Here is a 26,525-nt window from a genome sequence, read left to right on the forward strand (position 1 = left end):
CTGGTACCCAAAGCCAACGGGGAGTGGAGGACAGTAATAGACCTGTCAACGCTGAATCTGTTTATAAGGAAAACCAGTTTCAAGATGGAAACTCCGAAAACGGTTCTACAAGCAGTCAGAATCGGAGACTTTATGCTGACAGTCGATCTAAAGGACGCATACTTTCAGATACCAGTCCATCAGTCTTCAAGGAAATTTCTCCGCTTCAGTCTTGCAGGGAAAGCTTTCGAGTTCAAGGTCCTGTGCTTCGGATTGACAACGTCTCCTCAAGTTTTTACAAGAGTGTTCACCCTCGTGTCGGCATGGGCGCACGCTCAGGGGATCAGGCTGATAAGATATCTGGACGATTGGCTGGTGATAGCAAAGTCCAGGAGAAATTACTCAGGGACAGGGCGGCCCTCCTGCAGCTTTGTCACAGCCTAGGTATTGTGGTGAATCAGCAGAAGTCGCAGCTGGATCCAAGTCAAACGTTTGGAATATCTGGGAATGGTGATAGACACAACACAAGCCAAAGTATTCCCGACAGACCAAAGAGTACAGAAATGCAAACAAGTGGTGAATGCCTTTCTGGGAAAGCAGACACAGCCAGCAAGACAGTGGCAGGTGGTGCTGGGAATCCTAACCTCCCTGGAGAAGCTAGTACCACAAGGAAGGCTACACCTTCGGTCCCTACAATGGAGGATGAAGGAGTTTTGGTCACCAACAGTAGATCACCCGTACGAGCAAATTCCCTTGTCGGCAGAAGTGAGGAAAGACTTGCTGTGGTGGGTGGACGACGACAATCTGACAGTGGGTGTCCCCCTTCAACAATCCTCCCCAGACCTCTTGCTGTTCTCGGATGCATCACTAGAAGGCTGGGGAGCCCATATGGAGGAGTTGATGGTGTCAGCAAAATGGAGTTGCAAGGACAGAGAACTCCATATAAACGTGCTGGAGTTGAAAGCAGCTTTCCTGGCTCTACAAGAATTCAGGGAGAGAGTAAAGGGACACTCGGTGGTATTGATGTCAGGCAACACCACAGTAGTAGCTTATATAAACAAGCAAGGAGGCCTAGTTTCTCGGCAGTTACATGTGATGACAGTTCAACTTCACCAGTGGGCTATAGAGAACCTGGTAGACATCAAGGCCAGGTATATTCCGGGAAAAAGAAACATAGTGGCCGACAAGTTGAGCCGCAGGGATCAGATTCTGGGAACGGAGTGGTCCTACACCAACAGGTAGTGGACAGGATGCTCATGTTGTGGGAAGGACCGATCATAGACCTATTCGCAACCAGGTACAACAAAAAGTTGGAAGTGTATTGTTCAGTAGTCCCGGACGCAGAGGCAGCAGCAGAAGATGCGCTACAACACCCCTGGGACAATCTGGACGTGTACGCATTTCCTCCATTTTGTCTAATCCGTCAGGTTCTGAACAGGGTAATGCGGTCTCAGAACCTCACTGCACCTTTCGCTGCCAACGTCGATTTTACCAGAGGTATCGCAGTTTTTTTTGCGATCCGAACTGGCAACTCCGCCTCGGCCGCTAGCTCGCCGGCCGTCACCTCTCTCGCTTGTTCGGACTCTTGCGAACGGCTTCGTCTGGCAACCTTGTGCTTAATAGCCACTGATTTTCCGACCTTCTTGCTGACTTGGAAATGACAGTCTTCGTCCGAAGGAGAGGAAGAATTGATTCTTCTCCTCTTGGCCCGAGGATCCGCTAGGAACTCCCGAATCCTGATACCCGCCTCCCAGCGGCGGGAATGGGTACTAACCACCTGACTCCCACTGCGTGTGTCGTAAGTTTTAAATTCTGTCGGTCGTCGGAAATTATCAGCTATATATATATCTGACAGGTAAGTTGCATGAACAAAATTAATAAGTTTGTCTGCAATTCTTATAAAGGTAAGAGTTCAAAAATATTTTTCAAAAGAATGTCATTCTTTATTTACTTACGTGTGAAGGACATATCTTCCTTTGTGCAAGAAACCTTTACCACAGATATCACAAGACCACTTCACCTTCTTCTTGGCCCCTCGCTTTTTCCGGAAAAGAGTTGGTTCACTAAAGGAAGTTTTAGGTGGAATGCTCACTGATTCTCCTACACTTGTAATCTGAAAAGGTTCAAAAGTAAATGTTCAATACATAACAGTAATACATTTCAGCTTGCATAAAGGAACAAAACAAAAGTTTCCGCTAACATTTTCTTTAAGCTACAAAGTAAAAACTTAATACCAAATATTTCTGAAGATATTCTCTCAATGTTCCTGTAAAAACCAAAACAACAGAAAGAATATGTCAATTTCTATCATCCACAGACAAAAACCATTTAATTTTCACGCTGCAAAACTGAAAATGTCTGCACTTGAAATGTTACTGTAAAAATGCTTCAACTAGTCAATGACGAACAAACATAAAATGAAAATACCTCAAAACACTTTCAGCCTCACATAGATATATTCTGAATCAATTACAAGAAATTCATATGAGTTTACAAAATTAAAACTGAAGCTGTTAAAACAAAATTTTGCAAGTCCAACATATCAGTGGTTTCAAGATGAAATTCATGAGTATTTTATCTTTGCATATAAGTAATAAAATATTGAAAACAAGCGGAATTATCAGTCTGTTATCACAAACTTATGAAAAATTGCTTACCATACATCGGCAGTTAGCTTGTCTGCCATTTGCAATAAGTGGATGTAAAAAAAAACTATAGTGCTACGCCCTGGTGGTCTGTCGCGGTAACACAAACATTTATTTATGGTAAATTTCATACAAGCCCATACTTTATTCCAGTATATACTCTTACAATATTGCATTTCATGCACAGAATCATACATTTTTCCCTTGCAAAATCACTTTAAAATATATTTCAATAAATGTATGAAAAAACATACTAAAAATTTTTTTTTTTTTCACAAAATACCACTGTAAAATAGGGGTGCATCTCATACTCTGGCAAATACTACGGTATATGGCAGTTACAGAAAACCCTTTAGAAACCCTTATAAACACCTTCACCCTTATTCAATAATCAGTATCAAAATACACTGAAGACAAAATATGGTAGCTGACAATATGTGTATTTTTCAAAATTATTTACGTATATGCACATAAGTATGGTATATACATAGATATGTACTATAAGGCAAATAATGAATGCAACATATTTTAGCAAGCCTGGATTTTTATATGTAATATAGAAGGTAATAGGTGACAATTAGCTTGGCTAAACAATATCATCAAAATTTATGTCATAATTAATTCTTCAATGTACCTCCTAATACTATTATTACTGATGTTGGAAAAAAAATTTTTTTCCTTCTTGGCACTATCTAACTGTTATTCAGTCTATTAATAAATATTTATTAAGACCAACTAAAAAGTAAAACAATGATGCCTGAAACTTACAATTCTGCTAAAATTTTTAAAAACTGATTTCCCATGAAAAACACATTTTTTTTCATTAGAAAGCCACAGTGCTTATAATACTATAATAATGAAATGTTTACAGGGTAAAATATTACATGCCTAACTCAGAGATAGTTAATAAATCTTTTTACATATACAATACTATGATATGGTACTACATATAATGTATATACGTACCTGTATTATACACTTTAAAATGATATTGTTATTTTACAATAAAGTTTTGTACATACTTACCTGGCAGATATATACTTAGCTTACGTCTCTGACGTCACGACAGAATTCAAAACTCGCGGCAAATGCGACAGGTAGGTCAGGTGATCTACCCCACCCGCCGCTGGGTGGCAGGTGTATGAACCAATCCCCCTTTCCAGTCATAATTTTTCTTCCACCTGTCTCCTGAGGGGAGGCTGGGAGGGCCATCAATCGTATATATCTGCCAGGTAAGTATGTACAAAACTTTATTGTAAAATAACAATATCATTTTTGTACATGAACTTTCCTGCCAGATATATACTTAGCTGATTGACACCCTTGGTGGAGGGAAAAAGACAGAGCTAACAAGGAAAAATGGGAAACAACATCTGTTGTAGGATACTATAACAAATTGGTTCTTACCTGATAAGGCTGAAGACTTCATAGTTACTGTCTATTAGTCTGCAAAGCCTGAAGAGCTACAGCGAGGGCGTGACCTACAGCTGAAAAGACTCTTTGGGTCTACCGAAGGGATTTGATATCCACTTACTCAGTAGAATCCAAGTCGGATCATGTCAATGGGGATTCGCCCTCTTAAATGACAGAGCCTGACCACTACCAATGCAGGGAGCTCTAGCACAAACAGATCACCTAACCATTCTAATGTTAGCAATACGAATAGAAAGAGATGCCTACCCGCATCCTCTTTCAAACAACCATAAAAACACAACACAAACAATAGGGGAAAAAATTTACAAAGGATATGCTTCAGCTCCCTGCCCCAGCACCGAATCCGCCGATACATACGGGCCTAACGCGAAGCACTTATCGTAAGTAATCTTGACGTCTCTAAGGTAGTGGTTCGCGAATACTGAATTGCATCTCCAGAATGTTGCTTTCATCAGATTCTGGAGTGACATATTCTTGTTGAAAGCCAAGGACGTCGCAATGGCTCTTACCTCGTGAGCCTTGACTTTCAAAAGCTTGAAGTGATCCTCACCGCAAGCCAAATGTGCTTCCTTCACGATGCTTCTAATAAAGAAGGGCAAAGCATTTTTAGACAATGGTCTACTGGGATCCTTTACAGAGCACCAAAGTCTGTCTTTAATGCCCTTAAGAGACTTCTTCCGCTGGAGGTAGTATCTTAAAGTCCTCACAGGGCAAAGAGTTCTTTCTGGCTCTTCCCCTACCAGGGGAGCTAAGCCTGGAACCTCAAAACTCCTTGGCCAAGGATTTGAGGGGTTCTCGTTCTTAGCTAGAAAGAAGGAAGGAAGGAACAAATCACGGAATCTCCTTTGAAACCTACCCTTCCTTCTAGAGCATGAAGCTCACTAACTCTCTTGGCAGATGCTAAAGCCAAAAGAAACAGAGCCTTCTTCGTAAGATCTTTGAAAGAAGATGACTGGGGAGGTTCGAACTTCGAGGACCTCAGGAAACGAAGAACCACATCCAGGTTCCAGCTCGGAATTTGAGACGAGGGTTTCTTGCAAGTTTCAAAGATCTTAGCAGATCATGTAGATCTTTGTTGTTGGAGATATCTAAATTCCTGTGCCTAAACACAGCTGCTAACATGCTCCGATATCCTTTGATGGTCGAAACTGCAAGACCGCATTTTTCCCTGAGAAAAACCAGGAAATCTGCGATTTGGGTCACAGAGGTACTGGAAGAGGAAAGCTTCTGGTTTCTGCACCAACGGCGAAAGACGTCCCACTTCGACTGGTAGACACTAAGGGTAGAGGGCCTTCTAGCTGATGCGATAGCCTTCGCTGCCTTAGCTGAAAACCCCTTCGCTCTGACAAGACTTTTGACAGTCGAAAGCCAGTCAGATTGAGAGCGGGGAGGTTTCTGTGATACCTGTCGAAGTGGGGTTGTCTGAGCAGATCTACTCTTTGTGGAAGAGCTCTTGGAAAGTCCACCAGCCATTCCAGTACCTCTGTGAACCAATCTTGGGCCGGCCAGAATGGAGCTACAGCGTCATCCTTGTCGCTTCCGAGGCCGCAAACTTTCTGAGTGTTTGACTCAGAATCTTGAATGGAGGAAAAGCATAGACGTCCAGACCTCTCCAGTCTAGAAGGAAAGCATCGACTGACACTGCTCCTGGGTCCGAGATCGGGGAGCAGTAGAGGTCTATTCTCTTGTTCTTTGCTGTCGCAAAAAGGTCGATATGAGGTCTGCCCCATAACCTCCACAGGTCCTGGCAAACTTCTGAGTGCAGAGTCCACTCCGAGGGGAGCACTTGATTCCTCCTGCTCGAGAGATCGGCTCTGACATTCCTTTCTCCCTGTACGAACCTGGTGAGGAGAACGATCTTCCTTGCCTGAGACCACAACAGCAAGTCCTTCGCTGTTTCGTACAGGGAGAAAGAGTGTGTCCCCCCCTGCTTTCTTATGTAAGCCAAGGCTGTGGTGTTGTCCGAGTTGACCTGAACTATAGCATTTCGGACGTGGGGCTCGAAGGCTTTTAACGCCAACCACACTGCCATCAACTCTTTGTTGTTGATGTGCCAGGACACTGTTCCCCCTCCCAGGTGCCTGACACTTCTCTTGACCCTAGGGTCGCACCCCAACCCGTCTCAGACGCGTCGGAAAACAATACTTGGTTCGGGTTTGGCATGTACAGAGACAGACCTTCTGCAAATCGGAGAGGATCTGTCCACCACAGAAGGTCCTTCTTGATTCCTTTTGATATCCTGAAGGAGAATTCCAGGTCTAGAGAGAGACACCTCCAGTTCCGGTAAAGGAAGAATTGGAGAGGTCTGAGATGCAACCTTCCTAGAGAAACGAATTGCTCCAGCGAGGAAAGTGTCCCCAACAGACTCATCCACTCCCTCGCTGTGCATGCATCTTTCTCTAGGAAGGTCGTTAGTTTCTCTTGGCAACGAGCAATCCTCTCTGGTGACGGATATGCCCGAAAATCTGGAGAAACCATCCGAATCCCCAGATATATCAGCTCTTGACTGGGGATTAATTGTGACTTCTGGAAGTTCACCAGAAGCCCCAACGAACTTGCTAAAGTCAGTGTCTTTTGTAGGTCCTCCAGACATCTTTCTTGTGAGCTTGCTCTGATCAGCCAATCGTCTAGATAGAGAGACAGCCTCACTCCCTCCAAATGTAGCCACTGCGCTACATTCTTCATTAAACCCGTGAAAACTTGAGGGGCTGTCGAAAGGCCGAAGCACAAGGCCCTGAATTGGAAGATCTTCCCTCCCATCATGAATCTCAGAAACTTCCGTGAAGAAGGATGGATAGGCACATGGAAGTAAGCGTCCTGAAGATCTAGGGACACCATCCAGTCCCCTGGACGAAGAGCCGCCACACTGAAGAAGTTGTCTCCATGGCGAACTTCCTTTTTTCTACGAAGACATTCAGGGCGCTTACATCCAGAACCGGTCTCCATCCTCCTGAGCTCTTGGGAACTAGGAACAGTCTGTTGTAAAAAACCCGCAGAATGAGGATCTTTCACTAGTTCTATTGCCTCCTTCTCCAGCATAGATCTACTGCTAGAGAGAGGGCTTGATTCATGATGGGGTCCTTGTACTTTTGTACTTGGCTACCAACTCCCTCGGAGTCGTCGTCAACGGAGGTCTTGATAAGAAGGGAATGAGGTAGCCTTTGCGGACAATCGAGAGTGACCAGTTGTCCGCCCTTTCTGGGCCCAGACGTCGGCAAACTTCAGAAGTCTGGCACCCACTGATGTCTGGAGAACTTGAATACTACTTTTTTCCCTCTGATGGATCTAGAGAAGGTCTTCCCTCGTTTAGTGGGTCTAGAATCCTCTAGAGGAAGAAGCTCTGGCAGGAGGGACTCCTCGAAAGGGCTCCTGCCTAACTGGAGTCTCTCTCTTGGTTTTAGCTTGGAAAGAAGAGTGAGGCTTCCTGGTAGACTGGGCTAGCATGTCCTGTGTAGCCTTAGCTGAAAGGGCACAAGAAACATCCTGAACGATCTTCTTAGGGAAGAGTTGAGAGAGAGCTGAGAATACAGGAGAGAGGCTCTCTGAGCATGCGATACTGATTTCGTCAGGAACGAACAGTACACAGATCTCTTCTTGATCACTCCCGCTCCGAAAAGTGAGCTTACTGCCTTGTCCATACACGTGAGAACACTGATAAGATCCTCAGGAGAAATGGAATCCGGGGTCTGCGTCTTCTTGGCCAAAACGCCCAAAGACCAGTCTAGGAAGTTAAACACCTCCAGGACTCGGAACATTCCCTTCAACAGGTGGTCAAGCTCATTCATCCCCCATGTCGTCTTAGCAGACATGAGGGCAGAGCGTCGAGAGGAATCCACCAGTGAAGAGAAGTCCGAGTCTGCCGAGGATGGAAGAACGAGGCCCAAGGGTTCTCCCGATTCATACCAGAATCCTAGTTTCCCAGTAAGCTTAGAAGGAGGGAAAGAGAACACCGTCTTCCCTTTCTCTTCCTTCGAAAGAAGCCACTCACCAAAACCTCTAAGCGCCTTCTTCATAGAGATTGCAGGCTTCATCCTGACACAGGATGAAACCTTCGAAGTTTTCGAAGTCGAAAATAACGAAAAAGGCGAGGGCGGGGCGACAGGAGAAAGGGCGTCTCCAAATTCCTGAAGCAACAGGTCCGTCAAACGCTTGTATGAAGAAACGGAGGAATCTTTAGGAATTTCTTCTTCTGAGGGATCCTGTTCTTCTTCCGCCGAAGATCCTTCACGATCCTTACGATGAAAGGCTGTCTTGTCCTCAGCCGAGAGTCCATCCTTGGAAGAACGTCTGGAAGAACTCTGACATCTAACCGGGGAAGTTATAACTTCCGTTGAGCTTCTGCCTGAAAACTCCTTGTCAGGATGAGGGCGTATTCTAGGCTCTTGGCGCCTAACGAACGCAGGGCGAAAATCTGGCGAAGAGCGCCTATCAGGCGAAGAGCGCCTATCAGGCGAAGAGCGCCTATTAGGCGAAGAGCGCCTATTAGGCGAAAAGCGTCTATCAGGCTCCTGGCGCCTGTCTAAAGGAGAGCGGCTGCCTGGCGAAGAGCGCCTGTCATGCGGGAAGCGATTATCAGGCTCTTGGCGCCTGCTGCGAGGAGAGCGAATCTCTGGCGACGAGCGCCTACCAGGCGAGAAGCGTCTGACAGATTCCCGGCGCCTAACTCGAGGAGAGCGAAAATCGGGAGGAAGAGCGCCTTGAAGGAGAAGAGCACCTACCAGGCTCTGGTGCCTGCTAAGCGAAGGGCGGCTGACAGGAGAAGAGCGCCTGTCTACCAAAGGGCGTCTGGTCACAGGAGAGCGAAAGCCTGAAGGAGAGCGGCTACCATGAGAAAAACGCCTACCAGGCTCCTGGCGTCTGCCAGCGGGAGAGATCCTGTCTCGAGACGAGCGCCTGTCAGGAGAGGCTCGTCTACGGAAGCATGCCCCTTGTCCGACGGAGAAACGATGTCCGCAGGAGAGCGCCTGTCCGTTGAAGAGCGCCTCGTACTACGATCCACTCCTGGAGAGAGGGCGGTTACTGACGAATAGCGTAAGCCTGGAGAAGAGCGCCTGGACTTCTTTACCGGGAGCGAGACGTCCTTCCTACGACCAGAAGTCACAATCAAGGAGTCAGCCAGAGCCGTAATCTGCGCCTGCAGACTAGCCAACACACGTGTAGGAGACTTAACAAAGTCCTTCACGGGAGACGCAGCTCGATCCTTACTAGGAGAGCTAAACTCCAAAGAAATCCTCGGTTTCTTCACATCCAATCCAGGATCTTCCGAAAAAACTTCAGGGCTGGAGGGGAGAGCGGAAGAAGCCTGCCAGGCTCTCTTCGACGGCCGAGAAGCTTCCGAGGAGCTCCAACCACGCTTGGGCGAAGGAGAAGGCGAAGACGAGAAGCATTGCCGTAAGACTTCTCTCTTGGCGCGATCCAAGGTAGCCTGGGATCGAACATCAGGCGCTACGAGGGGACGCCTGACCGGTGGGGGTTCTCCCTAACCTTCCTGCGGCTTTCGACTTTCCTCCTCCACTGGGTCTGGGAGTCTGGAAGAGGTCTAGGCCTAGAAGCATTAGGGAGCCGATCAGACGCACCCTCCACTGCACTGGGATCACTGCACAAATTGCTATCACTCTTACCTTCTAGCACTTTAATTTTCAGCTCCATGCTGCGAATAGTGGCTCTCATGGTGTCCACCTCCGAAGGCGCATCTTCGGGTTCGGTGCAGGAAGCAGGGGCTGAAACTGGTAAAGGCGCTACGTCTACAACAGGGTTATCAACTTCAAACTCGCTAGCGCGAGACCTACTAGAACTCCTAGATGAAGCTTTCCTAACCTTGTCCTTCTCAAGCTTTCTTACATAAGAAGAAAGCGCCTTCCATTCTTCTTCATTCAAATTACCACATTCATTACAAGGGTTAATAAATGAGCAGTCATTCCCCCTACACCTCATGCATACTGTGTGAGGGTCTACCGCAGCTTTCGGTAGCCTCACCTTACAATCGCTAACAGAACAAACTCTGAACATAGTTGATTTCTTAATTTCTAAATCAGACATAATGAAATTCCAAGAATAATCAAAAGAATAATCCAAAACCGTCCACAAATCGCAAATGCCAAGCCAAGGAGCAGGTACTTCACCAAAAGTCCGATGAAACAATCCAGGGCGAAAACGAGTAATAAATTCCAAAACTCTGAGTAGGTTATCGCAACAGATGTAGTCGACATCGGCGACAGAAAAATTATTGAATGGAAAGGGGGATTGGTTCATACACCTGCCACCCAGCGGCGGGTGGGGTAGATCACCTGACCTACCTGTCGCATTTGCCGCGAGTTTTGAATTCTGTCATGACGTAAGCTAAGTATATATCTGGCAGGAAAGTTCATGTACAAAAATCAATAATAAATAAAGGACTGTAATAATAATTTTAGTCATTTCAAGTCATTGTCAAACTGATCAAAAGCACATAGGCTGTTCTGTGTTATCGCCCAGGCAATATACAAGAAGTTACGAAATGCCATGCCTTTTTAATGCCTCATGCCAACTAAAAATATTTGGAAAAATGTTTGGGGGGGGGGCATTACTTATGACTACATACTTTTCATTTTCTTTTTGTACTTTCCGAATTTACTCATGCCAAGCCTTACGTGTGTAAAGGCGTCTCTGTAATGTCAAAGCCTCTACTCCCAGATCTCATAGAAAAATGACAATTTGTCCAAAATTGCATTTTTCCTAACTATACAAACCTGAGGTCCTTTTACAATAGGAAGGTACTAGCGGCAGCTGGATAGGTCGTAAGCTTTCGAACAAGGGGTTCGGTAGTTAACTGCTTGTCCGACAGGCGCGCGCGCGACTGGGAGGTAAACAATTCACTTTTGCTTTGGCCCAAGCAAAAACTGCAGAGTGAGGGGTGGCATGAGGTGGGGCTATGTGTAAAAGGACCTCAGGTTTGTATAGTTAGGAAAAATGCAATTTTGGACAAATTGTCATTTGTTCCGACACGGCATACAAACCTTCGTCCTTTACAATAGGAAGACTCACTTCTTGGTGGGTGAATCTGAGTCTTTTGTGAACAGACTGGTGTTCGCCCAACCTTGGAAGCCTCCCTGGTCGTAAGAGCGAGGGAGGGATCCAAGCCTCTGTCCGATTGATCGGGGTGTGCACCGCAGGATCAATGGTCAGACCTCTGGACCGAGTACTAAGAGAGAGGCATGCGTATCTCTTCGTACCAGCAATGTAAGAACTTGTTCCTGTACAGGAGCAAATATAAAGTCATGGTTTGACTCTTGTAGGCATCCACTTCCCCCCCTTGTAGAAGGAAGTGGTGGATATTCTGCTCCTATCCCTAGTGAAAGGGATAGGATGGGGCTCTGTCATATAGCTCACCTGCATCTCGTCCTCATCCAGCGTAGTGACGACCATGGCCCTCTGCCCACAGGTAGAGGGGAAGGAAAAGATGGGAAGAGAGAGCCAGTCACTCACTCACTCACACATCCATCCACACAGTCACACCAGGACTCGATGCTGTTCAGCCTGCGAGGGTCTGGGTTAGCTACACAACTTGTTGAGCAGCCACCACGGGTCCCAAGGAAAACGTATCCAAGGACCTGTGGGCAATATCCCGAAGGTAGAAGGACGTAAAGGTAGTCTGGTTAGACCAGACCCCTGCCTTCAGGACCTGCGCCACGGAGAAGTTCTTACGGAACGCCAACGTCGGGGCAATACTTCTGACTTCGTGAGCTCTCGGACGGGACGTACGGATGTCGTCACTACCATCAGCCTCATACGCCCTCCTGATGACCTCACGCAGCCAGAAAGAAAGAGTGTTCTTGGATACTTCTTTCTTGGTAACCCCGGTGCTAACGAAGAGGCGTCGACACTCAGGCCTGAGGTGTCGAGTTCTCTTCAGATAGCGCCGTAGCGCCCTCACAGGACAAAGCAGCATCTCATCCGCATCATTATCGGTGAAGTCCAATAGGGAGGGAATCGTGAATGACTCGAACCTGTCGTCAGGGACCGACGGTTTCTGAGTCTTCGCAACGAAGTTCGGGACGAAATCGAGCGTCACAGATCCCCATCCCCTGGAGTGTCGTACATCATAGGAAAGACCATGAAGTTCCCCTACTCTCTTCGCCGATGCCAGGGCCAGCAAGAAGAGGGTCTTGAGGGTCAGATCCCTGTCTGACGACTCTCGGAGTGGCTCGAACGGTGTTCGAGTCAGACTCCTAAGGACGAGAGTCACGTCCCACGCAGGGGGCCTGAGTTCCCTGGGTGGGCAAGACCTTTCGAAGCTCCTCATAAGCAAGGAGATCTCGAATGAGTTCGAGATGTCCAACCCCCTCAGTTTCAGGACGAGCGCCAAGGCGGCTCTGTATCCTTTAACTGTGGGGACTGAGAGGAGCTTCTCTCGCGAAGAAAAACGAGGAAATCCGCTACCTGCTGAAGAGTGGCTCTGAGAGGAGATATACCCCGTCTACGACACCAACCACAGAAGACGGCCCACTTCCCCTGGTACACAGCTGCAGAGGACTGACGGACGTTTCCAGCCATCTCTTGTTGCTGCGCTACGAGAAAAGCCTCTCGTTCGCAAGAGATGGTGGATAACAGCCAGCCGTGAAGACGTAGGGACTGGACTGCTCGGTGGTCAGCTGCGACGTGTGGCTGGGCGAGAAGGTTGTGCCAAGGGGGAATCTCTCTCGGTTCTCCTGCGAGAAGAGCCAGCAGGTCCAGATACCAAATGGCCTGTGCCACTTGGGAGCCACCAGGATCATCCTGAGATTCGGGGTGACCAGTGCTCGACTGATCACCTTGCGAATCAGGCTGAACGGGGGTGGGGAAAGGCATAGGCGAAGAGGTTGTCCCACGGGTGTTGAAGAGCGTCCTCTGCAGCTGCCCATGGGTCCGGCACGGCCGAGAAGAACACCTGGAGCTTCCTGTTGTGCCGGGTGGCGAACAGATCCACGACTGGTCGCCCCCACAGGTCGAAGAGCCTTTCCGCCACGTCCTGGTGTAGAGACCATTCGGTCCTATCACCTGGATCCCGACGGCTGAGCGTGTCTGCTACTACATTCCTCTTCCCGGAATGTAGCGTGCCGACAGCTCTATTGAGTGTGCCTGAGCCCACTCGTGCACCTGCCGAGTCAACTGGTACAACGGGAGAGACACTAGGCCCCCCTGTTTGTTGACGTAAGCCACCACCGTGGTGTTGTCGCACATCAACACCACTGAGTGTCCCATCAAGCGGTCCTGAAACTCTTGGAGAGCGAGAAACGCTGCCTTGAGTTCCAGTACATTGATGTGAAGGTGCTTGTCGTTCTCGTCCCACACTCCTGAAGTCAGCAACTCCTCCAGGTGTGCGCCCCATCCCTCGGTCGATGCGTCTGAGAACAGCTGCATGTCCGGGGGGAGAGTGCGCAGAGGCACTCCTCTTAAGAGGTTCCTGTCGTCCAGCCACCAGGCTAGGTCCTGCCTCACCTCCTGTGTCAGTGACACTGGAAAGCTTGGGGGATCCGTCGCCTGCGACCAACTCTCCTTTAGTCTCCACTGAAGAGACCGCAGGTGAAGACGCCCGTGAGGGACTAACTTCTCGAGTGACGACAGGTGTCCGATCACGACTTGCCATCGCTGAGCTACCTGTTCCTGCCGAGACAGGAACTGGTTGGCTGCCTCCCTGAATCTGCTGATCCGCGAGTCTGCGGGGAAGACTCGCCCTGCTACCAGGTGTCGATCAGCATACCCAGGTACTTCATCCTCTGCTTGGGCTCGAGATCGGACTTCTCGAAGTTCACCACGATCCCCAGATCGCGACAGAACTCGAGCAGTCGATCCCTGTCCTGTAGCAACTGCGAGCGGGAGCTCGCCAGGACTAACCAATCGTCGAGATACCTCATCAGACGTATCCCGTGCGAATGGGCCCAAGCAGACACCAGAGTGAACACTCGCGTGAACACCTGTGGGGCGGTTGAGAGACCGAAAGCACAGTGCCCTGAACTGGTACACCGTCCCGTCGAGGATGAAGCGGTAGGTACTTTCTGGAGGACTGATGAATGGGTATTTGGAAATACGCATCCTTCAAGTCCACTGAAAGCATGAAATCGTTCTCCCTGATGGAGTCGAGCACTGAGCGTGCCGTCTCCATCGTGAACCGGGTCTGGCGAACAAACCGGTTCAGGGGAGAGAGATCTATCACCGGGCGCCAGCCTCCCGTAGACTTTTCCACCAGGAAGAGTCGACTGTAAAAGCCCGGTGACTGATCCGTGACGATCTCTACCGCTCTCTTGCTCAGCATGGTCTTGATCTCCTGTCTCAGTGCTACGTCCTTCGATGACCCTGGAACGTACGACTGCTGTTGGACCAGGTTGGAGGTGAGGGGTGGCCGAGATTCGAAGGGTAATAGATATCCCTCCCGAAGGACATCTACAATCCAGGTCTCGGCGCCGTAGCGCTGCCAAGTTGCCCAATGGCTGGCCAGGCACCCCCCCACTTCCGGCAGCAGGTGAGGGGGAACGCCGTCCCTAGCGTTTCCCCCCTTTCTTCGACTTCTTCCCAGAGCCTCCACGGGATGAGGAGGGCTGGGAGGAGGGCTGGTTACGGCTCCCCTTGCTAGAAGTCGAAGAAGACAGAGTCATTCCTCGGGGCTTCAACGCAGCAACCGTCTTAGCAGCCGAGGAAGCGCTAGCCGAGCTCTTAGACTTGGCCGCAGTTCCGAGGCTGCCCAGGAAGCCTTCGAGACTGCCTGGTGAACCAGACGGTCACTGTCATCAGTGCGCCGTCTGTCCACCGCAGCGTCCACCATCTCTCCTGGGAAGAGAGACGTGGAACTCCGTAGAGGTCCGTTTCGAAGCCCCAACGCCGCCTCACGCCCGGCCGCCCTGGAAACCCGAGTAAGGACAGCGTCCCTTCGTCGGAGAACCAGGTTGGCCCACAGGTTCACCGTCTGGTGGGCAAGGAAGGAGATGGCTCTTCCCCCAGACTGGCAAAGTCTCCTGAAGGCCGAGTCCTCTTCGGGCGAGAAATTCCCCCGGAGTTGGCTGCGACCTTAGATACTGTGAGGGACCACAGATCTAGCCAGGAGACGGCCTGGAAAGCTGCCATGGCGGTAGATTCCAGGCCTAGTGCCTCTTGCTGCGAGAACCACAGGTTCTCGGACAGGAGCTGTTGCAGAGACACACCCGGAGTCAGCCTAGCTAACTCCGGGTTGACCTGTTTGGGCGGCATCGGGTCTTCAGATGGCGCGTAAAACCAAGCCGCTGTCGTAGCAAGAGGTGGAAGCAGCTTGTTTCGACCTTGCCAGACTTGAGCGAACCGTCTTGGCCCTCCGGAGTACCAAAGCGATTCAACCTGGTCCAGCACTGAGTCCGCAAGCTGTGAACGCGGCAAACCCACCGTCGGTCTGGGTTCCCTCTTCGGGCCCCAGAACGACTCGAGCCGGGACGTGGGCTCGGATGGTGGGAGCGGCGATCCTTCCCCGAGGTCGTTGTGCTGACGAATCAGCGCAATAACCTCGGCAAAGTTCCTCTGGATCTCGGGCGTGAATAGCATCCTGTGGAGTCGGAACCGTCCAGTCCCTCAAACAGGAGCATCTCCCGAGACCCTCCTCCCTCAAGGAGAGGAGCAGCGACAGCCCCCTCTCGGTCTCCTCCAACCACCTGTGCGTACGACCTGGCTGGTCCGAGAACCGAGCCTGGTACGTACGACGACGTGGCGGGATCCTGAGGGGCGCACCCCTCACGATCACTCCTCAATACCTCGCCCCTCCCGGTGTAACCCGAGGAGGTTGAAGGTATGGGAGAGGCAGACCTGACGCTCCCTCTCGCTCGCTGGCAGAACCAGTGGGCTTGGAGGACTGCAGGCGATCGCCAACCCGCGGTGGTGATCGAGCTGCAGACCTAGTCGAGCCGTCTCGCTGTGGAGAACGGCTGGACCGAGAACAGCGGCCCCGGTCTCGTGTGTCAGAGGAGCTGGTGCTGGTCGCCGTACCCGATCGCTCTCTGCGAGAGCGACGGTCAGGCGACCGGCGAGCTCCACTGTCACTGTGAGATCGGTGCGTATCCTCACGGTGCGTCAGTTCGCTGGTACCAGCCGTGGCTGGTGCCGGCGAACGGGGGGACCTCTTCCCAGCCTCAGCCCGTGCCGGTCATGGACCGTCCACGTCCGCCCGGTACCGGGTAGCCAGCTGCTCGCCGTGAGAGCGAGAGCTGGTCTGGTGAGAGCCGCGTGAGCGGCTGTCACCAGTCTTCCGCTCCGTGCCGTGAACCTGACGCTGAGCGGACTCAGAGGTCTGGTTCCTGGCTGCACGGTCACTGTTAGGCGACCGTACACTCGGTACCTCTCGCGAACGAGCGGCCGAGCCGGATCCTGCTGCTGTGGCCGAACCACTGACAGCAGGAGAGGAAGTGCCGGTGTTAGCCGGCACCCCTCTGGTCCCCGTAGTCTTCTTCCTTGCGGGAGAAGAGACGGGTCCTGCTCCCGAAGGAGCAGGGCGACCAGCGGAAGAACCCCCCGTCTCACCGGAGCGAGACGGGCCCTTAGAAGTTCCCGAAGGAGACTTCTTAGGGGGGGGGGGAGGCAACCTTCTTCTTCTTAGGCGGTGGGGTGCCTTAGAAGAAGAAGGGGAAGAGGCGGCAGACGACGACGACGACGAAGAAGACGATGAAGACGACGACGACACCTTCCTCCTCTTCTTCTTCTTCTTCGTCAACCTCCTCAGGACCGACGTCAGATCTGTCATCCAGGACGGAGCCGGGGCTGCTGTTGCCGAAGCAACAGGGCCCGGACGTACCTGTCCGAACAGACCAGCATCGGGAGCAGCGGCGCCAGGAACAGGAACAACATCAGCAGGTGCGAGCATCACAGGAACGGCAGTCGAGACGGCAGGAGCAGAAACAGGAACAGCAGCGGTGGTCACGGCAGGTACGGCAGGCTGTGTGGGCGGTCCAGGTGGTCGAACCAGCGGCACAGACGTCCTCGGTACCGGTGGGAGGTCCAGGGGCGAGCTCTTCGGGCACATGAAGTCCGGTCGCGGCAGCACGGCAAACCCAGGTGCGGCATCACACTCCCCCGAGTTACGGCGACTGGCCCCTGCACCGATGTTGTGGGTGTCACAGAGACCGCGTGCTGGGTGTACACCAGGTGAGGAGGTGACGCGTAGCCGGGTGTTGTAAGGGTCGTGGTGGTGGTTGTGACCGTTGCATGAGTGACCGCCACGGAGCCAGCGAGATGATAGAGCAGCCCCTGGACACTCGGCACGCCCTGCAGCCCCAACGATGCCCACACCTGTCCGAGGTCATCCTTCACGGCAACCGCACCTGAGGAGGCAAAAGTCGGGTGATTAGAAGGATCCTCTACCCAGAGTACAACTCTACGTCAGGGTATCTAGCGCCCTCCTCCACACTCGACACGTCAGGAGAGGAGAAGGACTAGACACCCCCCCCGAAGGGGAAGGCGCGAGACGTGGAAGTTGAGCGGGCGGCAGGAAAGAAGACGAAGTGTCCGTCACCAAAGGAGTCGCGGGAGAGCTTTCCGACGACTCCTTTGCAGGCCTTCGCTTCTTCCTGCCCTCATACAAAGTCCACTGCGCCTCCGACCAGTCATTACATACATCACAGGGCTCGGCCCGGGTGCATTCGCGCCCCCGACACCGAGCACACAAAAATATGAGGGTCAATCTCTGGGAACGATCTAAACTTCCCACATTTACGCCCTTCGATACCCGGGCAAAGTCTCCTTGGGGTAGCGAGGCGAGGAGATTCCATCATAATTCAATTGACGGCAGTAATTATTATGCAAAGAGAGAATGATTGTACTTACAATACTCTTTCATACACAATTACAACCAAATACTCAGAAAGCAAACGACGAGCAGCGGGCAGAGAGCGTCGAACACACACGTCCATCCACTGTGAGGCCGAAAGCAAAAGTGAATTGTTTACCTCCCAGTCGCGCGCGCGCGCCTGTCGGACAAGCAGTTAACTACCGAACCCCTTGTTCGAAAGCTTACGACCTATCCAGCTGCCGCTAGTACCTTCCTATTGTAAAAGGACCGAAGGTTTGTATGCCGTGTCGGAACAATTATGAAGTACTATAGTAAAAAAATGGCTGCAACAATAACATGAAAATTTGTCATAAATTATGAGATAGAATGACAATACGCAACCTTTACCTGGACCGATGGAACCAATGGCTTTCTCCCACGTGGAAAATCTTCCATACCACGCAGAGTAATGTTACCATCTGAAATTAACATGTTTTATTGATTAGAAATAGTAGGTGACAAATACCCTGTCATATTTAATTACTAAAATAAAAAATATGAACAATAATTTGAAGTGTTCTCTGATTATTATGGTGTCGTTAACCTATGAAGATCATTGTTACTGGATTGGTGGATTCACCTTTAAAATTTGCAAAGCATCACTTCCTCAAAAGATTTTAATAAAACTGAATGTAAAGTACTTATTTCATAACAAACCAAATCATTATACAGCCCAATATGTTTGTCATGAAATGTTCCCTAACAAAGGACTTAGTATTACTGCATGAGTGAGTACGTAATGCACATTTGCAGCGAGGTCCAACTGGTTTCAGATATAGTACGTATAAAGTTAGTACAGGCAGTCCCCGGGTTACGACGGGGGTTCCGTTCTTGAGACGCGGTCTAAGCTGAAAATCGTCGTAAGCCGGAACATTGTCAAAAATCCTAAGAAAACTTTATTTTTAATGCTTTGGGTGCATTCAAAACTATGTAAACTGCATTCTCATTGCATTTTTTATCAAAAAACCTTTAAATATTGATTATTTTGCATTTTTGGTGTCATATTTCATCTGCCAGATCAGCGTTTGTAGGCGTCGTAACTCTGGAACATGCGTCGTAACCCTGGAAATAATTTCTGATGAATATAATTGAAAAGCGTCGTAATCTCGGAACATCGTAAGCCGAGACCGTCGTAACCCGGGGACTGCCTGTATGTATATGCTTTGTTTGTCTGCATTGCCATTAAAACATTGCTCCCAGATCATGCAAGTAGTAACATTTGAATTTTGTGATTAGCTTTCTCCTTTCCTCCACTCTCCATAATCAATTTTTACCTTAGCTTAGTGCTATTCTTTTTCTGAGAGTGTGATCTTAACTGCGATAGCAATTTAACAGTTTCAGATTCCTATCCAGTGCTAGCACCAAAGTGAATGTAAGTACCAGTACAATTTTCATCAGAAAACATCTAGCAATTTTTTATCTTACTCCCACCTTTATGAGTTCATAAATACTTTTAGGTGTAGACTGCCTGTTTTAGCAGATATCTACTTTGATAGAAACATAGGTAATTAGCATTCTTTACTGATAGTGCCATTTGATAGCTTCGCTAACTGTGGATTCTCATATCTTCTAATCCATTTCTTTTGTGTAATGACAACTATGCTATGTTCCTCCCTTTTCAGAGTTTGCCTTCAATACCAAATTTTCATAACCACAATAATGGATCTTATCTCATTATCCAGTCACATTCTACCTCTCAATTATTGCCCTCAGGACCTAAAAACTTTAATATTCCCACCTACATACAGTTTTGGGAGCTAAAATGACAAATTTTCTAAGACAATTTGTATTTTTCATAGCTACAAACCTGAGGTCTTAACAATAGGATAATTTCTAGTGCCTAGCTGGATCCGGTCAAATCGCAGATGAAAGCATCTGCGATTTAACTGGATCCAGCTAGGCGCTAGAAACTATCCTATTGTTAAGACTGAGGGTTTGTTCACCTATGAACAATAATGGGGTTAGGAAACAAATACAGGCAGTCCCCGGGTTACGACGGGGGTTCCGTTCTTGAGACGCGTCGTAAGCCGAAAATCGTCGTAAGCCGGAACGACGCTTGGAAATATGTCTTAAACTAATAAAAAGTTATAAAAACCTTACTTGTAATCCTTTGGTTACACTACATGTTGTTTCCTGTAGTTTTATGTACAACCTGGAGTTATTTTCATAAAAGAATGCTGGTTCTTGAAGGTAAAAACTATTGTAATCCTCTGGTGACACTACATTCTTGAAGTTTTATGTACAACCTGGAGTGATTTTGCCAAATCTTGAGGGCTACAAGAACAGCTGATTACTATTTACGTATCATATAGACTAATTAAAGTAAACGTATCTTTAAATAGGCTTATATATTAGTATCAACAAAACATTTCCTGCTCTGAGTCAGAGGCCGTTTAATGAAACGAACACTTCTCTGTCCTATCTGTTCAGAAAATAAATGTTACGTCAATCCCCGAGATGGTGACCATTGTTGCCAAGGCGTCTCTCTCTCTCTCTCTCTCTCTCTCTGATCAAATTACACTGGAACTTTGACATACGATTGCCCTAATATACGAATGTTTTGAGATACAACAGAAAATTTGCGAAAATATAAGCTTTGATATACAACGAAATATTTGAGATACGATTTTGCGATGAGTGTTAGTTGTATAGGCAACCGATAAATGGCGTTCAGTCTGTTTGTTTGTTGGTGCTGCATGTTAACACGTCGTTGTTTAGTTCGTTGTATTTGCGCCTATTTTTCGTGTTATTTTGTCTATTTTATTATTAACCATGGGTCTCAAAGCTAAAGACAAAGCAGGTGATAAGAAAAAACCCAAGAAAATGATTTCGATGGAAGCAAAACATGAAATTATAGCAAAGCATAAAACCTTCCAAAGGCATCACCATTATTTCTAAAACTACAAACTGATTAAAATAAAAAAATAAAAATTAGTTTAGCAATGTTATTTCATTTGTGTTTTTATTACGTAGTTATTAGTGTACATACGTAAATAAAAAGAGAACAAATCGTTCCCTGCCACCCTTCCCTACCTCTTCCCCTTGCTGGCCTCACGTCATCTTTCGTTGTGGTAAGTAAAATTCCTTTCTTTTTTTTAATTGATTTTATTAACATTTATTATCATTTATCACATTGCTATGTTATTTTATCATTATGTGTGTTATTACTCGTTTATTTGTGTATAAATTGTGTATATTATATGTAATTTAGCTGTGTTTAGGTGTGGTTTCATACCGCTAGAACGGATTAATACATATTACATTATTTTAAATGGGAAAAAATGCTTTGAGATACAACTGTTTTGATATACGACGATGGTAACGGAACAAATTAAATTCGTATGTCAAGGTTCCAGTGTACTGGATAATGTCTCTCTTTGGATACTTCAATTTTGCCAAATCTTGAGGGCTACAAGAACAGTTGATTACTATTTACGTATCATATAGACTAATTAAAGTAAACGTATCTTTAAATAGGCTTATATTATTAGTATCAACAAAACATTTACTGGCATGAGTCAGAGGCCGTTTAACGAAACGAACACTTCTCTGTCCTTACTCGGAGCGTCGGAAAGACGCCCCCTCTCTCTCTCTCTCCTCTCTCTTCTCTCTCCTCTCTCTTTCTCTCTTTATCTCTCTCTCTCTGCTCAATCTCCTCCGCTCGTCTCTCTCTTCTCTCTCTCTCTCTCCAAATATGCTCTCTCCTCATCTCCTCTCTCTCTATCTCTCTCTCTCTCTCTCTCTCTCTCTCTCTCTCTCTCTCTCTCATTGTAATCTAACCAGAAACTTCGTTTAGTTATTATTACTGGAAACAAGCAATGATTTTTTTCATTATTTGTGCTTTTGGACTGTTATATGTAAACCTTGCGCACCGCAAGCTAGTATGTATTCATTCGCTCGGAAACTAGTTCCGCATATGAGGCGTCACTAAAAAACAGAAAAATACGACATAAAAAGTGTCGAAAATCATCATAACCTCAAAATGTTGTAATCTAACCAGAAACTTATTTTTTATTAATATACTGTGCTAAACTATAAAGGAGTTTTATCATAGTATGAGTTTTTTAAAAGCGTCGTTAACTCGGAGTGTCGGAAGCGTCAGCGTCGTAACCTCGGAACAAGCGTCGTAACCCAGGACGGATTTTTCCATTGAATATTTAAGAAAAAGCGTCGTAACCTCGGAACGTCGTAAGCCGGAACCGTCGTAACCCGGGGACCGCCTGTATAATTTTTTTTTTTTTCCCCTCTTTCTTTCTCCCCACATCCTTGCCATCCACCATTTTCTAAACTACACTTAACCAACTAAACAGCTAAGACCAGATGAAAATCAGTGCAAATGTGCACTACCCACCTATATATGCAGTCATGCTACTAATGTCATCCACTTCTTCCCTCAGAAAAGTTTTGTCTGAGAACATTTCATGTCACTGCCCTTAGTTACAAAACAAAATATAAACTGGATCGACCCATTGAGGTACATCCGTTGTAAGACTCAGCTAATTATTTCAGAAAGTGGCATATATTATTCAAGTTTACAAACTAAAACCTTGCAGAGGAATATTCATTTAAATTTGATAAGTAAAAAAGCTCAGTTTCACAGTTTATCTTTTGCTATATGGTGAACTGGGGAGCATCAGCCAAGATGATGGTAGAAATCAAAACTTTAATTCTTTTTAAAAATGGACTTTACCTGTTTAGTTTATGTAAGAAGATGGAAGATTTCTTCCATATCAAAAATTACATGATTAAGAGATAGAATCAAAACATTAAAAACATATTTTTAGATTTAATGTAAGTAAAGATACTGTATTTCTCTTAAAATTGTGTCCAGCATATTTTTCAGTGCACAACACAAAAATCACTTCCTATGCATAATGAAACAGCAGCAAATAGAAATCTTACCTTCCTGAAAATCTACTTCAATATTAACAGAAACTGGGAGATCTGAGGGCTGTTCAGCAGGTTCAGCAGCTATTATAATGCTGGTGCCATCATCTGATACTTTTTCAAATTCTTCCTTTATGCCAAAATCTTCAGGAATGACTCCCAACAAAGAGGGTTTGATATAAGTGCCATTATACCTGTAGTCGGCATCTGTGTCATCCATGTTGCGTTCTTCTTGGTATTCCTCTTTCACACTGACATCAAGTAGCTTTTCAAAGTCTTGTCCTGCTATTGTATCTCTGTATCTGTTTTCACATGAGAAATAATTGTTTGAAATAAGACTGAAGTTGACAAAACACCATTTGAAAAAACTTAAACAGAATAAAATTTTACGGTAACTTATTTGGAAAATTATTTCAGCATATGTAAAATGGAATACACATGGTCTTACTAGTATCTTTTTATGTAATGTAAAAGTAAAAAAAAATATTGAGATCCTTTGTCATACATATTATGGGATGGAAAAACAAGATGCATCTGGGAAACACACTGCCCTCATTATTGTCAAACTTCTTACTGCCCTCTAGTTTGGACCTTCACCTTGCTCTGCGTATTGACTTCATGAGTGACGTATGATTGGCAAATATATAGGTGCAATCTCTTGTAGCCAAATTACAAATTATGGAAAAAAATTCTTATGTATTTGACTTTTGACCTTAGACATGATCCTGACTGTAAATATATCTTAATTAAACAAAATGCCCTTGGAACTGGAAATTTATTAGCCTTCACTTTTAACCTCATTTTAAAAATTAGCTTCATTAGCCCTTAATGGATGGAAACCCTCATATGAGTAGCAATAACAGGTTTTGGGTAGTGGACAGGTTTACTACTAATGGTGAGCATCAATATTATACGCCATCGATTTGGGGGAATCGGGTGGGAGAGAAGTTTCATTACTTCTAATAGCCCATAAATTAACTAACGGAACTTTTAGACAGGCTCACCTCAGTGATTCTAGGTGGCTCATGACTTAGTTGCGTACTTGACTTCAAGGAGACGTACTGCCTCTCTCTTTCTCTCTCATGACGTCTTTTTATAAATTTGCTCATAAATATACCAAAGGGTTGCTGTTGGTTTTAGTTTTTATCTTTTAGAATAGTATGTTAGTTATAATTGTAATTTTGCTATGAAAAGTGCAAAGAAATATTAGAAAAACTTTTACAATCCAAAAATGTTACTGCATCTTCAATCTCTGTAAATATTTTCCAACAAATATACTCAGAATTTGTTACTGATTTTGGTTCTTATCTGTTTTGATATTGTATGAGCTGTAATTATAATTTTACAAAATGAAATAAAGTAATTAATTAGAAAAAAAATTACAACTTAGCAAAATTTCTGATTGTCTTGTAAAAGAGGCCCTATAAGGATTGTAAATACCGTATAGTCATTTTCAACTTCTCATAGAAGGTAGGGAAAATTTTTTAGAATTTTCTTTCTTACACCTTGTGCATTTAATATCTTCCTCATTCCACCGATGGTTTTTTTTTCTTTTTTTAAATTGGCCAACCTCAAGGTTTCCCTGGTCTGGGGTGCTGCACATTGATTTTTTTAGCCTGACTCTTTGGGGTTAATACAAAACTAGGATCTGCAATTCTAAATTATACAGGAAGCCTTCTTTTTTTTTACAAGTAAAATAAGCTTAAAATTATCTTATTTACAGTTAGGCTGTATTTACTGTATAGCCTTGAAAGAATTTCCAAAAAATTCGAAGGGACAATCTTTTCAGAACTTCTTTTCTTAAGCCATGTGCATTTACATGTCTTCCTCTTTCCATTGATATTTTCTTCCCAAATTGGCCGACATGAAAGTTTCCCCAGCCTGGGGTGCTGCATATGTTTTTTTTTTTTTTTTTTAAGCTTGGCTCTTAAGGGTTAATAGAGTACAAATGCCAAATTTGACGTATAAATTTTATATGGTTCAACTGTTACAGCAAAGGATAAATTTCCATCTTATACGTACTACTAATGGAAACATTGCAAATGTTGCATTCCCATCTCCCATTGATAATCTTTCAATCTTTATCTTCATTCCCATCTCCCATTGATAATAGAATAGCTTTAAATCTTTATCTTCAAAGATATTAAGGTAGTACTAGCATTCATCCAAGGGAGAGGTGACAGCAGTAGCGCTTCACATAACACAGTTGAACGATCAAGTGTTGTCTGACAAGCTTGGTGTTTGGCTGGCTCCCCCATGCAGCCTAATCTTACAACTACTTTCATTCAAGCATTCAGCTATTCACAAAAGATATTCTCCTCTTAAGAGGCATGTCTGTATTCCCATAGGGACAAAAAATAATACGTACCGGTAATAAGAATATTAATAATAATAATAATAATACGAGACAGACTAAAGAACTGGCCAGCAATGACACATGGCAATGGTTACAGAGGGGAGAGCTCGAAAAGGGAACTGAATTAATGATAACTGCAGCACAAGATCAGGCCCTAAGAACCAGATATGTTCAAAGAATGGTAGATGGAAATAACATCTTTCCATATGTAAGAAGTGCAATACGAAAAATGAGACCATAAACCATATAGCAAGCAAATGTCCGGCACTTGCACAGAACCAGTACAAAAAGAGGCATGATTCAGTGGCAAAAGCTCTCCACTGGAGCCTATGCAAGAAACACCAACTACCTTGCAGTAATAAGTGGTACGAGCACCAACCTGAAGGAGTGATTGAAAACGATCAGGCAAAGATCCTCTGGGACTATGGTATCAGAGCAGATGAGGTGATACGTGCAAATAGACCACACGTGACGTTGATTGACAAAATCAAGAAGAAAGTATCACTCATTGATGTCGCAATACCATGGGACACCAGAGTTGAAGAGAAAGAAAGGGAAAAAATGGATAAGTATCAAGACCTGAAAATAGAAATAAGAAGGATATGGGATATGCCAGTGGAAATTGTACCCATAATCATAGGAACACTAAGCACGATCCCAAGATCCTTGAAAAGGAATCTGGAAAAATTAAGAGGCTGAAGTAGCTCCAGGACTCATGCAGAAGAGTGTGATCCTAGAAACGGCACACACAGTAAGAAGAGTGATGGACTCCTAAGGAGGCAGGATGCAACCCGGAACCCCACACTATAAATACCACCAGTTGAATTGGAGGACTGTGATAAAAAAACAAATAATAATAATAATAATGTGTGGCACTGTGGCAGAGTGGGTTAGGTTGTCAATAGACTGCTTAAGCAACATTGGGGCTGGTCAGTTGTTGGATGGGTGACCGCTCTCCTCGGCATTGATTCCTTGGGAAAGGATCTTTACCATAATTTCCTTAGTTTACTCAGTTGTAAATGAGTACCTCTTCCTGATGGGGTAGGGTCCAGCTATGGGTTAAACAGCAAAACTTAGCAATGATAGAAAGAAATGAAGGATTAAACAACAACGACGTAAATGGAACCTCTGGCAACAGAGGAGCTTCATCCGGCAGCCAGGTATTCAGCGCAATTAAAGGGGAAGACGGTCAGGTACTTGGAGGTCATCATCCAGCAACTGAACACCACAACGACAGTAACCAACAGCCTGAGACTGGAGCTACAGAAGCAAATCAGAGGAAGAAATGGACAAGAAAAGAAAATAAGGAAATATGGAGATGCTACATCAGAAGTAACCCGACAGAGAGAGGATATAGAAGAAGGTTCGTCAACATCTGGAATGAGAGGAATAACACCTGCCAAACACAGCAGAGGCTAGCAGACCAAGT

The 26,525-nt window shown here is 46.2% G+C and overlaps 1 protein-coding gene across 2 annotated transcripts in view; it reads right to left on the minus strand.

Moving 5' to 3' along the window:
* LOC135203115 (zinc finger and SCAN domain-containing protein 2-like) overlaps positions 1-26,525 on the minus strand; it is a 157,302-nt gene that overhangs the window by 78,454 nt on the left and 52,323 nt on the right. For both annotated transcript variants that reach the window (XM_064232748.1, XM_064232749.1), the window contains exons 6-8: positions 22,756-23,042; positions 18,202-18,272; positions 1,935-2,092 (exon numbers count right to left, since the gene is read on the minus strand). In XM_064232748.1, the coding sequence (XP_064088818.1) occupies positions 1,935-2,092; positions 18,202-18,272; positions 22,756-23,042 (516 nt within the window). The remainder of the gene's footprint in view (positions 1-1,934; positions 2,093-18,201; positions 18,273-22,755; positions 23,043-26,525) is intronic.

The sequence above is a fragment of the Macrobrachium nipponense genome, chromosome 33 (genome assembly GCF_015104395.2).
Source record: "Macrobrachium nipponense isolate FS-2020 chromosome 33, ASM1510439v2, whole genome shotgun sequence".
Classification (NCBI taxonomy): domain Eukaryota; kingdom Metazoa; phylum Arthropoda; class Malacostraca; order Decapoda; family Palaemonidae; genus Macrobrachium; species Macrobrachium nipponense.